The 19,596-nt window shown below is 35.4% G+C and overlaps 1 protein-coding gene across 1 annotated transcript in view; it reads right to left on the bottom strand.

Annotated features, from left to right (window-relative positions):
* Positions 1-18,398, bottom strand: part of tyro3 (TYRO3 protein tyrosine kinase) — a 22,152-nt gene extending 3,754 nt beyond the window's left edge. Inside the window, exons 1-17 of the mRNA XM_016274021.1 lie at positions 18,095-18,398; positions 15,020-15,203; positions 12,457-12,557; positions 12,177-12,347; positions 9,210-9,296; positions 8,843-8,958; positions 6,406-6,586; positions 4,446-4,588; positions 3,689-3,827; positions 3,382-3,508; positions 2,957-3,051; positions 2,773-2,868; positions 2,003-2,083; positions 1,360-1,452; positions 1,142-1,263; positions 952-1,061; positions 626-785 (exon numbers count right to left, since the gene is read on the bottom strand). Coding sequence (XP_016129507.1) covers positions 626-785; positions 952-1,061; positions 1,142-1,263; positions 1,360-1,452; positions 2,003-2,083; positions 2,773-2,868; positions 2,957-3,051; positions 3,382-3,508; positions 3,689-3,827; positions 4,446-4,588; positions 6,406-6,586; positions 8,843-8,958; positions 9,210-9,296; positions 12,177-12,347; positions 12,457-12,557; positions 15,020-15,203; positions 18,095-18,152 — 2,064 coding nt within the window. The 5' untranslated portion in view covers positions 18,153-18,398. The remainder of the gene's footprint in view (positions 1-625; positions 786-951; positions 1,062-1,141; positions 1,264-1,359; positions 1,453-2,002; positions 2,084-2,772; positions 2,869-2,956; positions 3,052-3,381; positions 3,509-3,688; positions 3,828-4,445; positions 4,589-6,405; positions 6,587-8,842; positions 8,959-9,209; positions 9,297-12,176; positions 12,348-12,456; positions 12,558-15,019; positions 15,204-18,094) is intronic.
* Positions 18,399-19,596: the final 1,198 nt, after the last annotated feature.

Raw genomic sequence — 19,596 nt, 5'->3', positions numbered from 1 at the left:
AAACCTAATTCACTTCAATAAAGATAACTATACATGCTATTCTTGTCATGAGCATCAAGGTATGGGGGCGCTGCGGTGCAAATTCCACTTTAACTCAAAAGATTCGTAGAAAAAATATAAACGTTGGACTCTGTGGTCGATTCTGTGTTAAGGTAAGGCATGTTATTCGCAATTATGTGTTGTGGCTGGGGTGTTATAGGTCTGCGTGACTCGATGTCTTAGGCCTAACTGAACGTAGGGATTAATGCTATCAATTCGTGTCGATAAAGTATAATAGGGTAAATCCTGTATAGTGATTTATCCTATATAGTGCTTGCATAAAGCAAGTAGTGCATACACTTGTAGCTGTTATGTATCTTTGTAGGTCATTGTAAGCCCTCTTTTGAGGCACACACGCGCACGAACCCCCCCAATTTATAAAAAAAACAAACAAGTGGGCTCCCCCAAAGTCCACGGTATAGTTCGAACACTGGTCAAATATATTATGACCACTTAATTGTATAACCGACCGTTGTGAGAATAGCAAAGATACAGTAGTAATTCCTCTTTAAGAAGGTCTAGATGTATGAAATACTAACAACTAATATTAAATAAATAATGCATACAGACAAACAGTGTTCATTACCACATCGCTCTGTGTTGTGTAGACATTATCTGCCAGGCTTTCCAAAGCAATCCACTTTACAGGCAACTTAGAGACAGATCCTTGTCTATAGTAGTCACCGCTGTAGATTTTCTTTGAGAGACCAAAATCTGCTACACACACACTCATGTTTTCATTCAACCTAATAGTGAGGATGCAGATGATGAGAAATATTACACTTGAGCTAATCCAGACAGTTTGTGGTAAATAAGCAATATAAATATATTTGGATACATTTGGAGAGGTTACATGCCTATTAAATATGATCAAAAAATGTGTTTCTGTTACATGCACATGAAATAACTCACATGCAGTTGCGAGCAGCCAGATCCCGATGGATTATGTTTTTGCTGCTTAGATACTCCATCCCTCGAGCAATATCCAGCATGAACTGAATGAGAATTTGCTGAGACAGAGTCTACAATAACAAAAGACAACTTCAGAAATCTACATCTACAGTAGCTGTGTGTTTGAGGACGTGACAGGTAATAAACATACGAAAGGATCATCTCCGAAGCGTGACATGAGAAGAAATGTGTGGAGATCTCCATGTTTCATGAAGGGCAGGATCACCATAGGAACAGGTAGCCGCTGCTTGGCTCTCTTGTGCAGACTCACACCTGCGGGAGAAAAATCACAACCATATTTGCTCCATATGTTAAAGCAAATAGATTGTAACCCAAAGGTCAAGCAGAAAAGGAAAAGTGTGCACTAACCAATGAGCTCAATGACATTGGGATGATGGAAGTCTTTCATATAGGCAGCCTCTTTCAGACATTGCTCAATGTCACTGGATGAGTTAATGTCAGCTGTAAGAGCACAGAGAGAGATAAATCATTGTACAGAAACAATGACAGCACCAATAGCATGGGCCACAGACATCCACCTGCTCATTAACCAATCATTTTAGATGTACACTTACTTTTTAGGACTTTCACAGCAACCTTCTGCCCAGAGTTATTTTCCGATTTGAGAAACGCTTCTCTCACAGAGCCAAACTCACCTAGAAAACAAAACCCAGATGCTATTAATATTCTTCCTAATATGAGTTATTTTGACCGCAATGAATGAATGTTTTTATTTTATTTGTTCCCCTGTCTACATATACATATCTTATGCTCATCAAGGATTAATTTATTTGATCAAAAATACAGTAAAAACAGTTTGACATTGGGATGATGGAAGTCTTTCATATAGGCAGCCTCTTTCAGACATTGCTCAATGTCACTGGATGAGTTAATGTCAGCTGTAAGAGCACAGAGAGAGATAAATCATTGTACAGAAACAATGACAGCACCAATAGCATGGGCCACAGACATCCACCTGCTCATTAACCAATCATTTTAGATGTACACTTACTTTTTAGGACTTTCACAGCAACCTTCTGCCCAGAGTTATTTTCCGATTTGAGAAACGCTTCTCTCACAGAGCCAAACTCACCTAGAAAACAAAACCCAGATGCTATTAATATTCTTCCTAATATGAGTTATTTTGACCGCAATGAATGAATGTTTTTATTTTATTTGTTCCCCTGTCTACAAATACATATCTTATGCTCATCAAGGATTAATTTATTTGATCAAAAATACAGTAAAAACAGTAATATTCTGAAATATTGTTACAATGCACAGTAATTTTTCTATTGATATATTTTAAAGTGTATATTATTCCTGTGATGCAAAGCTGAATTTTCAGCATCATTACTCCAGTATTAAGTGTCACATGGTCCTTCAGAAATAATTCAGAAATATGCTGATTTGCTCCTCAAGAAACATTTCTTTTTACTATCAACGTTGAAAATATCTGTGCTGCTTAATACTTCTGTGGAAACTGTGATACACTAGCATTCAAAAGGTTGGGGGTCAGTAAGATTTTTTTAAAGAAAGAAATGAATACTTTTATTGATCAAGGTTGCATTAAATTGATCAAAAGTGACATTTATAATGTTACAAAGGATATTTCACCATCCTTTTCAGAATCTATTCAGTTCTTTGTAACTTTCTATTCCTCAAATGATACTGAAACCAAATGTATCAGTGTTTCCACAAAAATATTAAGTAGCAAAAATGGTTTTCAACACTGAACCATCATTAATAATTAATCAACTGAACATCCAAGTCATAATGTACCTTTTCCAAGCATGCGTCCCAGAGTTAATAGCCTTTCAGAGATGAGAACATCCTGTAACTTGGCCTTCAAATCACTGTTGATTCCTAGACTGTCCACTAGAGGGAAACAGAGTCGAAATTAATAATTTCCTGTAAAACATGCACTGTATGATGTGTTGTGCATACCAGCAACTTGTTCACTTACATGTGGATTCTGGGGGCTCAGGAAACTGCCTGTTGAAGGACCTGGCAGCTGTAAAGGAAACTGGCACATCTGTCCCCGAAGCTGCAAATGCAGACCTGCAAACAGACCAAACCATTAAAAATAACCCATATTTCACAGTTTTAAAGAACAATTTAGAAACGCATTTTAACCAAACTGCCTAAAAAGGTAAAACACACAAACATAATGATTGGAAGTGAGAAAATGGTTTAAAATTCTATTCTTGGACTACAACTTCGATAGATTTATATCCAATATTTAATCATTTTGAGCACAGGTGATCCAAACTGTAAAAGGACAGATCACAGTTTACCAGATTTCAGTCGTATTTCAGACAAAATGTGTACTTACTGCATTTTGGGCAGGATATATGGTGTATTAATGTATCACATTCAGTAAAAACATACCCAAACTGGGTCTCTTTGCCTCTGTTGCGCACCAGTACAATCAACAGGAGTCCCACCATGATGGCCACAAGAAGGCCGAAAAGCAGCCCCACCCACATGTGGCCCCTCTGAGTCTGAGCCTGCATGGCTGAAACAAGACAACAAGAGCGTTAAACACCACTTCTGCTCAAAAGTGCCTGAAGCCACGCCATTCCTGCATAATGAGCCACACAAAGAAAAAAGGTGCTGCATTATGGGAACAAGCTGCAGTGACTGCAGAAATCCCAATTTCAAAAGGCAGGAGGGCAGACAATGAGAGTGGACAGACCTGACACAGGCATCACGAGAACAGGCTGACTCCACGGGCCACATCCTGCCATTGTGCATGCTGCAACCTGGAAGGTGGCGTTAAAGAAGCTCCCTGCACCCGAGAGACGGGCAACGTTGTCTTTAAAAAGTAAGGGATCCTATAAAGACAAAAAGCAGTTAAGGGTGGGTAGCTCTTAAATGTCATGACAGAGGAAAATTAATGGCCTTTAGACGTCCAAACTTGGCATGTATATGATATTTTATCATAGAAACGAATACAATTTTTACCCATTACCAATAACAAGATAAAGGTCATTTTTTATATGATCAATAATGTTTCAAGTCATATTTATAAATATAGAGCTTTATACAATACAGATCGTTTATAAGCAGATTCACAATAACCGTATTAATGTTGCAAAATTCATAAATTATGAAATGACTTCAATTTCAGCTTTAAAGCAACTCTAAAGAAGACAATAGTGTCATTATTCAGGTCAGTTGATTCAATTCAGTTTAATAACGGTGTCAATGTTGCAAAGTTAATAAATTCTGAAATTATTCAACTTAGCTATAAACCAGATCTACAGAAGTAAATAGTGCCATTTTTCAGCTCAAGTCAGTTCAATATTTATTTAATTCAGTTGTCATTATTGCAAAGTTCATCAATTACGAAATTAATCATTCAGATTCGATACTGAATCAATTCAGTTCAATAATAGAGTCAGTGTAGCAACAGTTCCTTTATAAGTATGTCTTCCTTTACAATGATGTACCTGACTCTCTCCTCCTTGGTTCCACTGCACTTTATATGCCAGTAACCTTCCACGTAGCTCCTCCTGATCCAGTGCCGCCCAGGACAGAGTGAGCTGATGCTCGCTGAGTTCAAAGGTAAAGTTCTTTGGAGCTGCTGATGGTGCTGTGTATGAAAGATATGAAAACAGTAAAAAAGAGAGAGTGCAGAGGGTCAATTACCACTGTACAGACAAAAGTATGAGTCAAACACCTCTGTCACAGCCAGGCCTAGATGGAATTTGTTTACATTTTCTCCACTGAATTTGGTGGGGGGGGGTTCCTCGAGAATTGGTGGAATGGATTTCAAATGGAGAGTACTATACTCTTATTTATACTTGATAAGAAAGAAAAATATGACCGGCAGTAAATCAAATCCATTTAAACAGCTGCAACGACCAGTAGGTGGCAGCATATTGAATGCTGTATGTGGCAGCATTGCATTGATATGGATTGGGGACACACACAATGGCGCATTGTACCACTCAGCCTGGAATCTACTGGACTGCAGCCAGTGCTAGCAGTTTACAAACATGTAAACAGGGTCAACTTCAGAAACCCCTTCTGCTCCTCAAACCCATCCGCCAGTTCCTCCCCTTCCAAACCCCCTCGCCCCAGGCGTCTGGCCAGAACCAGCTCTCTGGCTCGTTTGTTTACTTCCAACCCACCAAAACGTTGGTCAAACGGTTTTATTCCCTATGGAATGTTAAAAATGTTAGTCACTCAGGACTGTTTTACCACAGTTTGGAATTAAATATGTCAGTGTCAATTAGCCCTCATTGATCCAAGCCTAATAATTTAGTGATGTATGCAAGAAAGCATGTTGCTTCGAGATGGATCGGAGTTCTACAAAATGCAATTTCCTTCCTTCCTTCCTCTCTTCTTAGTACCTCAACACTCTTCATGCAGACACAAAGTATAAGGATGACCAGAACAAATTTCACATGAAAATCAAAAGAAATGTAGGATTTTTTCCCCCCAAAAAGTAAATTACTGTAATTTATTTATTGAATAATTGTATTAATTTTTTTTATTACATTTTACAAAATGTAATGGTCATATCACATATCAAATAAGTCCTAAAAAACTAAGTCTTATTTTCTTTTATATATATATATATATACATATACATATATATATAGGTTTTTAATATAATTTTATTTCAGCTAGTTATAATGGCATTTATCATTTTCATTCTGTTTAAATTGAAGTACTAAAATAGATAAAACTAAAACATAATAAAAACCTTATAGACATTAAACAAAAACTAATGAAAACACAAAAAAATGTACTAAAACCATTAACAGAATTAAAAAATTAAAATAAAAACTGAAAATATAAAAATAAAATTGAATTCAAACTATTAACAAACAAAATCTACAGTAGTAAACGTTATTATAATTTTCAAACCTAACCTCTTCTGACTAATGAATTTGAGTTTTCCAGTATACACTCATTTCAGGGGGGCTTCAAATAGCTTATTTATAGTCTGCATATTAAGTTGTTGTATTTTAAAATCAAGAAAGTTACACACGTCCTCAAAACTCCTTTTATAGACACTGGACTCATTATTAGTAGTTTATAGCCAATTAAATATTTTATATTTTAAATAAAAAAAATTTACTAGAGAAGGTCCGATCAATTTTGCCCATGGGAACCTTACCAATCTCTAAATCAAACAGTAGAGCACTGATCTAGCTATGCCAAGGGGATGGGTTCTATTATCAGGGAATGCAAGAGCTGATAAAATGCTTACTTTAAATACAATATAAGCTGTTTTGGATAGAAGTGTCTGCCAAATGCATGAATGTAAGTCTGCAATTTAATTTCCACAGCAATGCCATTTGAGAGAAAAAAGCCATTAATGTTAATTTGACTCAGAACACATTAGAAAGAAACACCATGCATGCATAATGACATTACCTTATCTGATGTTTCACATACCTGCCTCTGGAGTGTGAAAGTCCACCCAGGGAGAGAAGGGGGAAGAGCCCACCTCGTTATCACACCGGATTCTCACACTGTAGTTTGAGTAACTGCTGAGTCCCTCAAACACATGCTGGAAGGGTGGAACTACCACATCCACATCAGGAAGTTTTAGCTTCTTTCCAGGTACCTTTGACACCTACAAATGGATTAAAGTCAGATATTTCTCATCCCATTATGGCACATAATCCAAATATGAGCCCAGTAAAACTGGTAAAAAATCATTTTAATTTAATTTAATTGAAGCATATGGATTTAAATACTGAGAATTTTAAAAAGAAAAGAAAAGAAAGAATTTGCTAACTATTTACTTAGATATGGAAGCTTATTTTGGAATTAATAAGGCTAAGGAATAAAAGTGACTTTTTTTCTTCATATATCTTGCAATTGCAAGTTCTAAACTCATAATTGTGAGTTTACATCTCGTAATTCTGACTTTTTTTCTCAGAATTGTGTTATAAATTCGCACTTACGAGTTTGTCTCATAATTATGACTTTTTTCTCTGAATTCAAAATTGACATTTTACTGTTTTTTGTTTACGTCACAGAATAAAACAATAAAAAAGGTTATTGCAACTTAGAAACTCACAACTATGAGGAAAAAGTCAGAATTGTGCGATTTAATCTCACAATTGTGTATATAACTTACAGTTCAGAGTCAGACTTCACTTTTCATGGTGAGTTATAAACTCACAATTCTGAGCTTATATAGCTCGCAACAAGTTTTTTTTGTCTCAGAATTGCGAGAGAAAATTCTAAATTGTGCTCGCTGAGTTCAGAAATTGTGAGACAAAGAGTTGCAATTACCTTGTTTAGAGTTTTATTTCATGGCAGGAATAAGCTTATGAGACCTTTCTTTTTTTTTTACATGAAAAATGTTTTCTTAAAGGGGTCATATGATGCTTTTTTAAAGATCATTATTTTGTGTATTTGGTGTAACAGAATATGTTGACATGCTTTAATGTTCAAAAAACACATTATTTTTCAAATACTGTACATTATTGTAGGCCCTCTATGCCCCGCCTCTCTCAAACGCTTCGTTTTCTACAAAGTCCCTCCTTCCGACAAGCGCAGTCTGCTCTGATTGGCCAGCTGACCCAGTGCATTGTGATTGGCTGAACACCGCAAGCACTCGTCGGAAATGTAACGCCCCTTACCATAATCGCGAGCTTCATCTTTCAAAATAAATGTAAAGACAGAGCCCGAAAGGGGAACAGAGTCGCGTGACAGACACAGTGATGAAGCTGGTATGTGTTTGCAGTACACAAGCCACGGTTAAGACAGCTGACTCCACTGTGATGTGACCCCGTCTCTCGCTCTCGCTCTCTCTCGCTCTCTCGCGCTCACTCTCTTTAAGACAGCTTCTCTCTCTCTCACACACACACACACACACACACACGATGTGCAAAACTCCGCATTTGAACAGTCAATAGCGAATACTTAAACTAATAACAAAACAGTAGCTGATTCAGAAGCACCAGATTGTCATAGCAAAGTCAGAATGACCTCCTCTTCTAGGTTCACGAAACGGTCGTCCATAAAATGCATTGCTGTTCATCTAAGATTACTAAGTAAGTAATCTTAAAGATTCCTAAATGCATCTACTTCCGGAAGGCCAAATAAAGTGCTTTTGCTTTCGCCTAGAAACACACAGCGTCTCCCTGACATGCTGCTTCAACACTAACTGCAGTTACTGAAACCACGCCTTCTTTCTTTGCATGCACATTTGGGCGGCATTATGCAAATATTTCCACATAGTGAGGTAGATATGTGGGGGCGTGTTAGAACAAGCTGTTTTAGGGGGGCGTGGCAGAGTCTTAACTTTGATAAAGAATATCTCTTTGGTTTTGAGACTTTAGTCTTTGCAACTTTAGGGATCTTATCTATGCACAATCAGCTTGTAACACTCCAAAGAGAAAGGAAAACTTGAAATCGCATCATATGACCCCTTTAAGAGAGCAGTGGGACTGCTTTGTTTTTACAGATGTAAAAACTATATTTTCCAGATGTAATGAGGGTCTATTTTATGGGTCACTAGCACAATCTAAGCTAAAAACAAAAAGTGAACCATGTTATCTGAGAACCAAACACCATATTGTTAAAGGAAGGGTTCCATACAATGGAAGTCAATGGGGCTGGGTGCTTTAAAAAGGACAAAAGCACCTTAAAAGTAGTCCAACCAACCTGTGAGCAGTGTAAAGCATTCTCCCTAACATATGCCATGTGTTACACAGGAGGAAATTCATACGGGTTTGGAATAACAAGAGGGTGAATAAATTATTTTCAGTTTGGGGTCTAGTACTAAGACTGTACGGCAATAGGACAAGCATGAGGACATTAACAGAAAAAGACATGCAACAATGTCAAAAACTATGTAGTAACAGGTATACTCTACCTGTATAGTGCAGGTGGAAAGCTGTGAGTGCCCAGTGAAACCTGGACTCCATGTTAAGGTTATATTAAGATCAGACACATGATGTACCTTGACGTCCTTGGGGGAATCAGGGCGGACTGCACATAAGAATCACATGTAAAGAAAAGCATTATAACAACAACATGTATTTATCTTCTCTCTGTTGGGAGCTTTTTGTGCCTTCGGACTTCTGTGGTTGTATTTGTGTGGTTGACTGTGTAATACAGTTGTTAAAATATAATGGATTACTGCCAAAACAAAAACCAACAACTAATTTTGCATTCTGTATGGAATTACAGCAATAAAAGTTATGTGAGCTGGAAGTGAAAAACACTATGGTATGTCTCACCTTTAATGTGCACTGTGCCTGTGCGTGACACGGAGATGCCTCGAGTGTTCTTAGCCTCACAGTAAAACTTTATACTGTCATTCACACCTGGTTGAGCAAATGAGAAACATTGCTGTGGTCAGCACTTCATGGAGTACTGATATCTCGAAATAAGCTTGCAAAAATGCATATTAAATGGGTCACATTTCACCCCAATATCAAAAGAATGAAATAAGGAAAATACAGTTGAGGTCAAAAGTTTACATACACCTTGCAGAATCTGCAAAATGTTAATTATTTAACCAAAATGCATGTTATTGTTTATTTAGTACTGACCTTCATAAGATATTTCACATAAAAGTTGTTTACATATAGTACACAAGAGAAAATAATAGTTGAATTTATAAAAATGACCCCATTCAAAAGTTTACACCCCCTTGATTCTTAATACAGTGTCGTTACCTGAATGATCCACAGCTGTTTTTTTTTTTTTTTGTTTAGTGATAGTTGTTCATGAGTCCCTTATTTGTCCTGAATGGTTAAACTGCCCACTGTTTATGAGAAAAATCCTTCAAGTTCCACAAATTCTTAAATTTTGTAGCATTTTTGTGTATTTGAACCCTTTCCCGACAATGACTGTATGATTTTGAGCTCCATCTTTTCACACTGAGGCCACTAAGGGAATCATATGCAGCTATTACAGAAGGTTCAAACGCTCACTGATGCTTCAGAAGGAAACACAATGCATTAATATGACATTATAATCTAACATTATTTTGATGATAATTTAAATATATTTAAAAATACTATATATATATATATATATATATATATATATACTACCATTCAAAAGTTTGGGATCAGTAAGATTTTTAATATATTTTAGCAAAGTTTCTTGTGCTTACCAAGGCTGTATTTATTTGATCAAAAATACAGAAAAAAGCCTATTATTTTGTGAAATATTCTTGCAATTTAAAATAACAGTTTCTATTTTAATATACTTCAAAATATAATTCATTCCTGTGTTATATATATATATATATATATATACAGTATATATATGTGACCCTGGACCACAAAACCAGTCATAAGGGTATATTTTTTTAAATTTAGATTTATATACCAGCTGAAAGCTGAATAAATAAGCTTTCCATTGATGCATGGTTTGTTAGGACAATATTTGGCCAACTATTTGAATATCTGGAATCTAAAGGTGCAAAAAATTTGATGCGCAGAAGTGAGTTGCAAAAAGAGTGAATCAGACAACAGGAGTTTTCTCAATAACTCAAAGAGAGATTACAAAAAACATCCTGATCTCATGTCTCAGCCCGCCCTCGTGAACAAGGCCATGGCAGCTGTGACATTGTTTTAAATCATAACAGAGTCATCTGTCCTCAGTAAACTGTTCGGAAAAAACAACAGCTCAGCTCAACACTGAGTGAGTCAAAAACCCATTTATGCCAAAGTTGCAAGTGGCTGATAATATGAACGCGTGACACACAGTCTTACATAGATATGATGACTCAATGATTTCATTACACATTATGCTATTAAAATGGAAAGTTTACTTTACTGGGCTTCACCACATTGGCAGTATTGATCACTATAATGCATTCCCTAACAGAACTAAAGATCCAGTTACAAAATGTAAAGGCAGGGCAGTAAACAGGCCTTGACATTATCCACCAACAGAAGTCTTTTTTACTACAAGAACATGACTTGTAACAGTCTGTAATGAAACATACCAAAAACATACACAACCCCATGTAATATTACACTACAAGTAAGCACAAACTTGCCCCACTAGAAAGGAAACACACTACTGTTACACCTTTGTACAAACTCAAAGTCACTCCACAGCAACCAGTGACTCAGTTCTACAATTTATCTGCACAATATATCATCCGATAGAAGATTTGAAAGAGGATTTCTGAATCTTAGATGTTTCACACGATGTTTCATAATGTGATTAATATTCAACAGGATCACTGACTGTTTAATGTTATGCACAAACAAACTTCCATTGAATAACGAAATATAGGAGTGTTTTCAGGGCAGTATTGGGGAGTAACTAACTAATCAAGAGCATAAACTTTAACTCTAAATGGTTAACTTTAAAAACGGTTTAACCTGTGGAAAATGAATGAGGGAAGATGGCAACGCTCAACATGGTGACTGTTGGAAAGGAAGTAATGCTTTTTTACTTTAAAGTGCCAATGATTAGCATACATGGGATTGGCTTTTCTCTATAGCATTTATGTGCATTAGATTAGACTAACCTAAAAAATATAGTTTTAGCCTGTTTAGATTTGAACATACAGTATGTTGACATTTATGATTTGTAATGTAAGCTTGCTAAACAGTTTCAAAGATCAGGGTATGACTGGAAAGGCTGCCTGTTGGCTGTTGAGTGAATTGAGTCAACTTACTTCAAAAGGATTGAGAATGTGTGTACATGACAGAAAGTAATGCATAGAAATGTCCCAGATCTGATAAATGCCACCAATTCCACACTATAGCATTATAGCAGTATTTGAAACTAAGCATATCCCATTATTCATCACGTCCAGGATCTCACAAGATCATGAAAGATTGAGGGAAATTTCCAGTGTAAGTTGAATTAGATATTACACATCATTTAGTAATAAAACAAGTGATGCACATTTTATTGATGAGTCTGCATTTTGTGTTGTAAATTGCTTCAACTGTCACATAGGGACTACTGAACACATATTTTAGAAGTATTGTAAAGTACAAAGTATTAAAAACCAAAATGTGTAAACTAAGCTCTGTAAAAACATCACTTGAATTTTTACAACACATGTTGTAAGTGTGTCCCATCAAGTAATCGTTCTACGCACACTTGCAGTCTTCACACCCACTTGAAAATTTGGGGTAAATACCGGAGATATATCATGTAAGACGACAAGTGGTCAAGTACAAAGACCGCAAATGTGTGTATTGGGACAGACCCTTGGTGTGTCTCACCTTTAACAAAGAGAACTGAGGGGGAGGGTGTGAAATCCCCCTTCTGTTCGCCTCCAAGCCACCACAGCACCTCCACAGGTTCTGGAGGACCTGATGCAGCACACGTCAGGTTGAAGGGCTCCCCTGCAAATGCAGCCACATCCTTGGGTTCCACCACAAAATGAGGCACACCTAAAATACAAGCAGGAGGTGGCAATATATGTAGTGTTTGCACCAAAGCAACAAGATCTAATTTAATAAATCGATTACTTGATGGATTCTGAAGCAGCAACTGACAAACCTTCTACTGTAATCCAAGCAGGCTCTGAGGAAATGATCCTGCCGTGATATTCAACCTCACACCAGTACTTCCCGGCATCTTGTTGCTGCACCGATTTAACACTAAAAAGAAAGAAACACTCAGAACAGACACTATTTAAAGGGTAAAATGAGCCACAAATGAAATATGCATCATTTACACACCCTCATGTTGATGTAAATCAAAATAACATTTATTGACCACATGTGCCTTGAGCACAAATGCATACATTTATATAAAACATTTATAACATTCACACTGTTACTGAACTAAATCAAATCAACATTGAATTAAATTGAGGTGGATAATGGCACTATTGTCTTTTTAGAGCTGCTTTACAGCTAAAATTGTTTCACAAATAACTCTGCAACATTAACACGGCTATTTTCCTGTTTATTATTATCTATAGTATTATCTAAGTGCTATATAAATAAATGTGACTTGGCTTGACATAGACTTAGAAAAGTAGCAAATGCCACAACTTTGTCTAATAATGATCATGGAATAATGCCACATCCGTCTTAAAGTTTTACAACTAGACAAGAGCCAGTCAGTCTAAGAGTGCTGAGATTTATGTAGACAAAGGTCAGTTGCGCAAACAACGGCATGACTTGCATTCACATAAAAGAGACGCATGACGTATACATTTGTTTACAGCTATGACACCCACAACAGGAATCTAGACATTTATAGATTATGCTGGCAGCGTGGCGTTCAGCAAGGAAACGTGACTCCTGTAATACATTAAGCCAGTTTCTCTCTTCACTGTTTGTTATCCTCTTTAGCCTAATCTTACAGCAGGCAACACTTTCAACAGCAAATTTCCACCCAAACTGTGTTTAGTCTAAGACTGGACTAAATTAGCATCTAGAAACTGGGCAACTGGACTACGTCACAAGTCACAACACATGCAAGAGATTTTCAGCCCTGCCAGCTTTCAGTAAAGCAAGTTTAAAATGATCTCCAAGGTTACTATAGCGTGACACTGTTTGTGAGCTTTATTTTGATTTATATAGTCATTCAAAAGTTTGGGGTTGGTAAGATTTTTTAATGTCTTTGAAAGATGCCTCTTATGGATGTGTTTATTTGTATACAGTAACACAGTAATATTGTGAAATATTATTACAATTCAAAATAGTTGTTTTCTATTTAATTCTATTTTAGAATGTAATTTATTTCCGTGATGCAAAGCTAAATTTTCAGCATCATTCCTCCAGTCTTCAGTGTCAAGTGATCCTTCAGAAATTATTCTATTATGCCGATTTGCTGCTCAAGAGACATTTCTTAGTATTATCAATGGTGAAAATAATCTTGTATAACTTTGAAGGGCAAAGTTACTTGCTACAGTAACAAACATGTTAGACTTCACAGAAAAGTCCTTGATAAAGTTACTGGAGTTACTGTGGTATCTAACAAAGAAGCACAAACAACTGTTCTGGTGTTCTAGCTCTGCACCCACACTGTGATAAAACAGAAAATTATACTGATACAGACACTGATACAGAGTATCCTTCAATGTGCATCTATCTGATTTTTTAAACTGTTTTACTGTGTCTGCCTTGTCTAGATGGTCTGAAAACCCTATTACTTATGTCAACAAGACATATGTTGTTTATGTTCAAAATGCTAACACTAGTTTGAGAAACAGTAGTAATAGTGGCACTTGTCTTAGAAAATAGTTAGTGAATCTGAGATTTGACAAATCATATGATAATATATTCTAATCAGTTTCAACATCCCCTTCATACAGTCTGATGTCAGTTATTGCCTGAAAACAGTGTCAATAAGTTACATTTCATTTCTAACCACTGAAAAAACATCTATGCTGAACAACAATTCAGGATGTCCAGTTGCAGGTTCATGTAGCTAAATTTTCAGCATCATTCCTCCAGTCTTCAGTGTCAAGTGATCCTTCAGAAATTATTCTATTATGCCGATTTGCTGCTCAAGAGACATTTCTTAGTATTATCAATGGTGAAAATAATCTTGTATAACTTTGAAGGGCAAAGTTACTTGCTACAGTAACAAACATGTTAGACTTCACAGAAAAGTCCTTGATAAAGTTACTGGAGTTACTGTGGTATCTAACAAAGAAGCACAAACAACTGTTCTGGTGTTCTAGCTCTGCACCCACACTGTGATAAAACAGAAAATTATACTGATACAGACACTGATACAGAGTCTCCTTCAATGTGCATCTATCTGATTTTTAAAACTGTTTTACTGTGTCTGCCTTGTCTAGATGGTCTGAAACCCCTATTACTTATGTCAACAAGACATATGTTGTTTATGTTCAAAATGCTAACACTAGTTTGAGAAACAGTAGTAATAGTGGCACTTGTCTTAGAAAATAGTTAGTGAATCTGAGATTTGACAAATCATGATAATATATTCTAATCAGTTTCAACATCCCCTTCATACAGTCTGATGTCAGTTATTGCCTGAAAACAGTGTCAATAAGTTACATTTCATTTCTAACCACTGAAAAAACATCTATGCTGAACAACAATTCAGGATGTCCAGTTGCAGGTTCATGATTTCCTACCTGTGAAAGGTCTCCCAGTGATGTGCATCTAGTGTGATGTACATCTGATCACTGCTGTAGATCTTCTCTCCGTCCTTCATCCAGATGATCTCTGGTTCACTCAAACCCTCAAAGGCACAGCCCAGACGGGCCATGTTACCCTGAGTCACCGTTTGGTTGAAAGGGTCTTTGGTGAACCGTAATCCTGGAGGACACACAGTGTGACATGTTTCTAAAGCAAACTTAAGACCGAAGTAACATCAAGACATTTGGACATACTTGATAAGCTGATCATTTCATGATCGGAGAGAGTTCTAGTAAAGATTCAAATGCTTATGCATAAATGCTTAAAAGGATTTTTGATAAACAAATCTAAATTGTGCATGCATTTCATAGCATAATTAAACTCTCTATCTATTATCTATATGATCTATCTATATCGATTACATAGTTCACCCAAAAGACAGCAATATTATGGATAGACTGGAATTTTATCTGGAAACAATGGTTTCAAGTTAAAAACATCATAATTATGGATTTGTTCATTACAAACACACAGCTTTTCGTTTCACAAGCTGTTAACCGATGGACTGGAGTAGTGTGGATTATTGTGATGTTTTTATCAGCTGTTTGGACTCTCATTCTCACGGCACCCATTCACTGCAGAGGATCCACTGGTGAGCAAGTGATGGAATGCTAAATTTCAGCAAATCTATTCTAAATTCTACTCGCCTACATCTTTAATGGCCTGCAAAATTTTCAGCAAATTTTCATTTTTAGGTGAACTATTCCTTGAAAAAACACAGTAATTCACATCACACGCTTTATTGGTGGCGTCCTGCCTTTAATTGTCAAGTAAATCACAAAAAAAGACAGAGAATAGCAGAACAAGACATGTGCAATATGTAATCTACGCCTCCAAAATTTGTAAAGAAACTTCATATTTCCTTCAAGAGGTTTTTGTGCACTTTTCTAAGACGTCTATTGTGTTGGGTCCATTTCTGGCATCTCTGACAGTGTGCACGTTCTGACTGTGGACAGACAGCAGACGTCATGCATGCTGCAGATGTCTGAAAGATCTCCACTGTGACAACACAACACAGCTGGCCAAAACATCTGCATCAAAGATCACATTCATTTCCCAGGAAAGAGGAAACTACAGTGACCTGTTCATGATGTAACTCTACAATCAATAAAGTAGCATATCTATCTATCTGTCTATCTATATCTATCTGTCTATCTATATCTATATATCTATCTGTCTATCTATATCTATCTGTCTATCTATATCTATCTGTCTATCTATATCTATCTGTCTATCTATATCTATCTGTCTATCTATATCTATCTGTCTATCTATATCTATCTGTCTATCTATATCTATCTGTTTTTTTATATCTATCTGTCTGTCTGTCTGTCTGTCTGTCTATCTATCTGTCTGTCTATATCTATCTATCTATCTGTCTGTCTGTCTGTCTATCTATCTGTCTGTCTATATCTATATATCTATCTGTCTATCTATCTATATCTATCTATCTGTATCTATCTATCTGTATCTATCTATCTATCTATCTGTCTGTCTATATCTATATATCTATCTGTCTATCTATCTGTATCTATCTATCTGTCTATATCTATCTATCTATCCGTCTGTCTATCTATCTATCTATCTATCTCTCTATCGCTATCTGTCTGTCTGTCTGTCTATCTCTATCTATCTATCTATATCTATCTATCTATCCGTCTGTCTATCTATCTATCTATCTCTCTATCGCTATCCGTCTGTCTGTCTCTATATATCTATCTATCTATCTATCTATCTATCTATCTGTCTATCTATCTGTCTATCTCTATCTATCTATCTATCTGTCTGTCTATCTCTATCTCTATCTATCTGTCTGTCTGTATCTATCTATCTATCTATCTGTCTGTCTCTATCTATCTATCTATCTATTCGTCCGTCCGTCCGTCTCTATCTGTCTATCTATCTGTCTGTGTCTATCTATCTATCTTTCTATCTATCTATCAGCTGTAATAGAATAGAGACTCTAAATGGCTGTTTGTTTTAGCAGAATTAAACTCCAAAATTGTATTTGGTTAAATAATGATGCATAACAAAAGTGTGCCTTTTTCATTTAACTAAACAAAGTAGTCTCTTTCTGGATACTTTTTCAAATACATGCTCTGTCTATAATCCAGTGGTTAAAATCTTAAAAAACTTTTTTTTTTTAAAACACACACACAAAAAAACAGAGACGCTGATTTAGTTTAAATTCGTTTAGGCTTAAGTTGGCTAAAAACAACAACAACAACAATAAAGAGAAATTATTATGCGAAAGGTTATAAAAGAGGGTTATGACACTTTCTGCTTGAGTTTATAGTTATCTCTATCTATCTGTCTGTCTGTATCTATCTATCTATCTATCTGTCTGTCTATCTCTATCTCTATCTATCTGTCTGTCTGTATCTATCTATCTATCTATCTGTCTGTCTATCTCTATCTCTATCTATCTGTCTGTCTGTATCTATCTATCTATCTATCTGTCTGTCTCTATCTATCTATCTATCTATTCGTCCGTCCGTCCGTCTCTATCTGTCTATCTATCTGTCTGTGTCTATCTATCTATCTTTCTATCTATCTATCAGCTGTAATAGAATAGAGACTCTAAATGGCTGTTTGTTTTAGCAGAATTAAACTCCAAAATTGTATTTGGTTAAATAATGATGCATAACAAAAGTGTGCCTTTTTCATTTAACTAAACAAAGTAGTCTCTTTCTGGATACTTTTTCAAATACATGCTCTGTCTATAATCCAGTGGTTAAAATCTTAAAAAACTTTTTTTTTTTTAAAACACACACACAAAAAAACAGAGACGCTGATTTAGTTTAAATTCGTTTAGGCTTAAGTTGGCTAAAAACAACAACAACAACAACAATAAAGAGAAATTATTATGCGAAAGGTTATAAAAGAGGGTTATGACACTTTCTGCTTGAGTTTATAGTAACTGTTAAACTGATGTTTATCGTGAAACACATCTTCAGCACTGATGAGTTTAATGAAGCACTGCGCTCACGATTATGATTAAACAAACTTACCGTGAATTCCCTCACTGAAGTGTAGTAAAAAGAGCAGCATACAAAAACAACACCCCATTATAACATCTTCTGTTAAAGAGCTAAGTTATCTCCTTCACCTCAGGAGAGTTTGAACAGCGGTGATTAATGAATTAACTTGTTGTTCGTAAATCCCATTATATTCTTCACCGGAGTTTCAACTTCAAAATTAACCTCTTGCATTTATTAAATTAAGGCAGCAGGTTAAACCGGTAAAAGTAGCATTTTGCTCATTGTTTTGATCAATCCTACACGAGTTCGTGAGAGCGCGGTGACCATCGTTCAAGTCAAGCAGCTCGGTTTAGAAAAACAGAAGCAAATGAATCACTGAGGTGTCGGAGAAGCGCCCCCTTACGCCACGTGACGCAACTACACCACACAACAGCATAAACATCTAAAGGATATTTACAGCCGGGGTTTCAAACTTTTTGAAGCTAAAGGCATATTCACGTATATTATACTATAAAGACAGCATGCTTTTTTTGCCAAATTAAATAATCGGATTTTATACTGGCTTTTATTACAAATTAAATAAATGTCTGTTGTATATTTGTATAGTTGTATTTTGTATTTTGTATTTAATCTGTATTTATGTTATCTGTATGCACCCAAGGGTCTGAGAGTAACGCAATTTCATGTACACAGTATGTGCTGTACATGTGGAAGAATTGACAATAAAGCAGACTTGACTTGACTTGACTTGACTACTGGTTTTTATTATATTGTTTGATCATTTCATAAATAAATAAATACATGGTAAATTATATTTTCCATCATATTTTACAAATAAAAATAAAATAAAAGTAATAATAACATATAAACAAATAAACAGTTTTTATGTAATAAAATTAATTATGTATAAATATGAAGAGAAACGTTTTTTAATTCAAAATTATTTGCATGACTTTTCTACAATAAACATTGTGTCAACGTAGTTTAAAAGAGTATATTGATTAACAGTCTCTTGCGTTTACATACTTTTTGTTTACTTTCTAATTTATTAATTAATTTTCACTACATACTTTTTACTTTACTTTTAGTCATTTAGCAGACGCTTTTATCCAAAGCGACTTACAAATAAGAAAAAGTCATTAAAACTAAAAGCTAAAATTCTATAAATACTATATATTTATATACACATTTAAGAAAATAAAAGAAATTAAATAAAAATGACAAATGCATACGACAACATTTCAAAACTAAACATTTAAATGAAAACAAAAAAATAAAGCTAAAAACAATTCAAAATATGAAAAGAACAAAAGGTATGAGTATAATAATGATTCTAACATAACACTAAGCCAAACACACTCAATATATATACATTCAATATATATATATATTATTTAATTTCCATTTTGTATGTTGAAGTACTGAAATAACTCAAATTAAATAAAACTAAAACTTAATAAAAAAACCTATATAGACATAATAAAAACTAATACAATTACAACATTACTACAACTGTAACTAAAACTAAAATA

Source organism: Sinocyclocheilus grahami, unplaced genomic scaffold (assembly GCF_001515645.1).
Source record: "Sinocyclocheilus grahami isolate Dianchi unplaced genomic scaffold, SAMN03320097.WGS_v1.1 scaffold84.1, whole genome shotgun sequence".
Lineage (NCBI taxonomy): Eukaryota > Metazoa > Chordata > Actinopteri > Cypriniformes > Cyprinidae > Sinocyclocheilus > Sinocyclocheilus grahami.
Note: the sequence above shows the minus strand (reverse complement) of the source record. Positions and strands in the feature narration are given on the sequence as shown.